This window comes from Ceratina calcarata, unplaced genomic scaffold (assembly GCF_001652005.2).
Source record: "Ceratina calcarata isolate Rehan_Ccalc_2016 unplaced genomic scaffold, ASM165200v1 scaffold8, whole genome shotgun sequence".
In the NCBI taxonomy this organism is placed as follows: domain Eukaryota; kingdom Metazoa; phylum Arthropoda; class Insecta; order Hymenoptera; family Apidae; genus Ceratina; species Ceratina calcarata.
In genome coordinates this window covers 349,471-354,178 of record NW_017179316.1, presented here as the reverse complement: position 1 = coordinate 354,178, position 4,708 = coordinate 349,471, and the positions used below count along the sequence as shown (strand labels likewise).

Here is a 4,708-nt window from a genome sequence, read left to right as displayed (position 1 = left end):
CGTCAATACTTAATTGGATATTTCCTTCTATACTTTTTAGCACGTAGCTATTTATTATTAGCATTCTTCTTCCGACGTCTGATTTCTTTTTAATTATAGGAAATGTGTTTTTCTAAGATACATAAACTTTTGGGATTGACTATATAGCCAATACATCCTTAAACAAATGCGATGCTCGGCTGCGTTCTTCTCGCGTTTCGCGTCGTCACCGATCGCCGCATTTAATGAGTAATTGTGCGAGTTGCGATCACGGAGTAACGACGATCTACGACTACGTCACTGCGAATTTGTGCTGGTTTCCTATTTCTCTTCTTTTAAATCTCGTCGTTCGACGACTTAAATTTATAATACCGGTGACTTTCACGTTTTCCGTTTCACTTTTTAACATCTATTGGTACAAACATTGAGTCGTATATAATTAACAATCACGCTATCGAGGTCAGTGTATCGTTTCGTTCGATACGACGCATCCGTGTATGTATAAACAGTCGAGATCGATCGGATCTCTCGGCTCCTTCGACTCTCAGAAGTATTTGCGAGGATCACTTTGTACGCTCGACGATTCGTTTAAAAAAAGTTGCAACGTTTATTCCGAAGTCTCGAAGACGAATTCTCTGGCTACCGTCGCTGACCAGAAGCTCTCCGTGCAACTTCGATGGAACAATCAGTTCGATAGAACCAAATTTCGTGGGACAAGGTGATCCTCTGAGCAGCGATTTTAATTTCTAATTTACCATTACGAGTGAACTACGTGCTCTACGTTTCTCGACTCCTAGATTCCTCCAACGAGCATTAATTCGATATGAAACGTCCGAAATCGTTAGAAAATCGTCTACGAACGATGAAACGTTCTTATGTACTGTTACGGTATATCAGCTGAGTGATTCGTGTCTGACTTCTACAATCACCAATGTCTCTCGTGTCCCTCGGTTTAAAATACGTTTAGTCAAAAATCGTGCACGCGAATGTTCAGCCATCGGTCCCGATCGTTCGTCCAGAAATCCTGTCGGAGTCTTCGTGCTCGGCGTTTACTTCTCGAGGCATGCTCGACGATCGCTCGTTCAATTTACCAAAACGGTTCGACGATAGGTTCCCTTTGGATCGTTTTCGTACCGAGCGACCTCGCCGTAAACTCGCCGATCTTCGGGGGGCCGTGGGGGGGCGGGGGCAGTGCGCTCGATCCGGGTCTCATCGAGTCGATTCGTCTTACACGTCGATACCGAGCAGCTCCCTGCTGTCCGCCCTGGAGAATCGACGACGTAAACTGAGACGACGGAACTCCCTCCATCAGACGGACGCTCGCTTCACTCGAAGGCTGGCAGAAGTGGATGGCGGCCTGTAACCTTGGTAACCCTGGTCCAGTAGTTCGGAATTGGCCGGTCCCAGGCACGTGCATGAGCACACGCTCACGCAGTCGTCCGCGTCGTGTAGTATCGGCACGTGACCCGCCAGCAGTTTACCGTTCACGGCCACCACCTCGCCCTCCAGGGTGAGAACGTGGTCCGTGGCCGGCAGCATCTCGTTGTCATCGCAACGAGCATCGCCGGTATCTCTGCCGATTGATTAAGAAAAATTATACGAATTAATTAATTCGATAAATTCATTCCGGACGATCAGACGTCTTTTTAGAAATTGTGTATATGTCCAAAAATTAATTTGAACGAAAATCTCATCGAGTCTCGAAAGAATCATGGTACGCGAGATTTACGGGCGGACTCTCAGTGGGTGCACTTACATCGTCATGAAGCGGAGCACCAGTAAATTTATGCTGGCAGCCACGACGGCCAGTCCAAACAGGATGAACACTAAGCTTAAGGCCACGTATGGAAGATTGTTCGAGAGCGCGTGGTCGTTCTATAACAATCCAATCGCAGTCATGTTCGATTTGAACTTTATTTAAAGGAACATACGGAGCCATTGAAAAATTCAAGAGTTCGACGATCATCATCAAAAGACTGACCCGTTGGTCTTTCGAACGATGTATCCCGGTTCGAAATGGAACGCGGCAGTATAAAAAACGAACGTCTATCCGAAGATGAAGCTCTCGCTTGAACTTGCTCGTTTTAATAATGATATCGATCATCTACCTGAAGAGCGACGTAGTCACCGAAACCGATGGTGGTCAGCGTGACGAAGCAGTAATAGAAGCTGTCGAAGTAGCTCCAGCCCTCGTATCGAGAGAACATAGCCGCCCCCGTCGTGATAATTATACTGGAGAGCAAACCAGTGGCGAGCATCAGGTTCATCTCGGTCGCCTCTGTCTTCTTACATCTCAAATACGTTTTCGCGTGTTTGATCACCACGGAGGCGAACTTGTTCAGACGTTCGCCGATGCTTTGAAACATCACAAGGCCCAGAGGGATGCCTACCATGGCGTATGCCATGCAGAACACCTTGCCTCCTGTGGTCACCGGCGTCGAGTGTCCGTATCCTAAATATTTCGGAAAATTATCGATCTGACGAACGTTAGACTCAGCGTTAGAAATATATGATCCTGGAAATCATGATTCGCAGAGATCCGTGTCACTGATGAACGTTACTTTCAATCGTTGAATTTTATTTTTATCACGAACGAGCCGGTGCGTGTCGCGATAAAAGATCCCAGGTCGCGACTCAGTGTCGATCCCGAAGCATATAACGTCTGTTAACGAAATTCTTGATGAAGCGTCGCATACCTATCATAGCGAGGACGAGAGTCGCGAAGTAAATGGCACCAGTGAATTTCCACTGAGGACCGGCCTTGTGAGGTTTGTTCTCTGTAATGACTATCTCCAGCATTTTGTAATCCTCCTGCGTGATGTTGTACTTCTTCATCATGTTCCTAAGAACCTCTGCAATCATTCCCACCAACCCTCGTCGATCAACGGTATAAATAATCAGGGAGGAACGTTCTGACAGAACAGGTAAATATCTACCGGAAAGGAATTCCAAGCGTTTCATCTCGGTATTGGACTCTAAAGCGTCGAAGACGGCCGCGCCTATCAGGAGATACGTAAGCGTGCACACGACCAGGGCCAGGGTCCTCACGTTCTGTTTCTTCATCTCCGCTGAATCCGTAGCCACTGGATCGGTCCGAGGAGACGCGTGTTACCCTCGCAACGATCACGCCGCGTCCTCACGTTTTCCCCGTTCGTCTCTACGCGCTAAATCGTACGAACTCGCGCTGCCCGTCGCTCATACTCCCCTAAGACGAACGACCGGCAACATTTTTCCATTCGCGCGAGACAGTCGGATGCTCAGCGACATGACACAGGTAAATTTCTACGTTGAAACATGCACGGTCCACCAAACGACGGCACCCACGACACCCGACTACGCTCTGTCCGCGACGAGACGCGAGCAGGAGTATTGATCGGACCCGAGTAAGCTCCATGGAAACCTGGGGTGGAACGAGACTGGCTATCGGTAAGGACGGTCTTTCAGTGATACGAGCCAGTTTAAAATCAGACACTGATAAGAGGAGCGATAGCAGCAAATGATAACGTATATCGTTCGTAAAAACCAGTCGATGCTGACGTAAAAATAATTATTCAGAAACGTCGAAAATCGATTATTAATTAATACAGAGTATTAAATAGTATAGAGTATTAATTAAACAGAATTTTCATGTCGCACTTGATACATCTTGTTCCTGTTGATAAATTACGATCGACGAGTACAATTCGTCAACGTACAAGAATACTTAACGACGAAAGAAAGTCGGTACGCAGTGGTATAAGACAATCGCTGGTCAGACACGGCGGCCGCCGAGCGTCTGTGATGAAAAGTCCTTCCCGTATCGTGAATAACTCAAAGACTCCTTTATGAGGGTTAATGGAAATGCGTTTTACCCCCTTCGGAGAGGGCATGACGCTTAGAAGGGACTTGGTGCTCGACGCGAGTTTCAACCTAACTCCCGGAACTAGTTCTGCGGTTAATCAAGTTCCACTGGTGTGCTCCAGTTTTAACGGGGAGTCAGGCTTCGAGGCTGCTCCTGTAATTAATTGTTGCGCGTACGCCTAACACCGTAATCAGTGCCGAAAACAAATTTCTGTTATTCGTACGATGAAAATGTAACATCAGATACTATCACGACAAGATTCTATTTCAATTTCCTCGTGCACACTGGAAACGATTCAGCCGCTCTCGTTGTTAATTAAAAATTAGTTTTCGCATTATCTCTTTGACGGAACGTTAAATGTTCACCCAGCCTACGAATACTGTTACGAGAGATCTGTTGAATTCAATAGAGATCGCTGCGTAGGAGAAAACACCTACAGATTTGGATCAAAAGTAGAGAAACTTGTTTTCAATTACAGAACACGATGATTCGTAATTCCATGTTGAAATTGAGATATCGAAACGTAAGGAATTCTGTTGAAAGAAGAAACGATCCTATGGTTACGTGGTATGGATTAACGAGAATCCATCTCATGGATTCAGGGGTTTCCTGGAATAACTCCACAGGCTGACCATCGACGGTGCACAATGTTCGCAGGGCTCAAGGCTTTGAACTCGACCCCTCGACCATTTGCATATTGATTCCTACCCGTTCGACGTGGAACACCGTCACGGTGTATCGCTAATAAAGAGCGAGGTAAAGCAGCTAGTGATGGGCACCATCGACTAAAAACTATCGATTTAGTCGATAGTAGCCAACGATACTTTTAGTCGGTTAAATCTCTGATACTACATCGAACCAACTCCAAGCCGCTGCTTGAATTATTAT

General features: G+C 46.4%; 1 protein-coding gene across 1 annotated transcript; it reads right to left on the bottom strand.

Moving 5' to 3' along the window:
• Positions 1-92: 92 nt before the first annotated feature.
• Task7 (TWIK-related acid-sensitive K[+] channel 7) lies at positions 93-3,437 on the bottom strand. The gene is made up of 5 exons (XM_018034565.2): positions 2,916-3,437; positions 2,676-2,831; positions 2,088-2,431; positions 1,736-1,854; positions 93-1,552 (listed from the first exon to the last, which is right to left on the bottom strand). Exons 1-5 carry the CDS (start codon positions 3,040-3,042, stop codon positions 1,288-1,290), a joined length of 1,011 nt encoding a protein of 336 aa, XP_017890054.1. The 5' UTR covers positions 3,043-3,437; the 3' UTR covers positions 93-1,287.
• Positions 3,438-4,708: the final 1,271 nt, after the last annotated feature.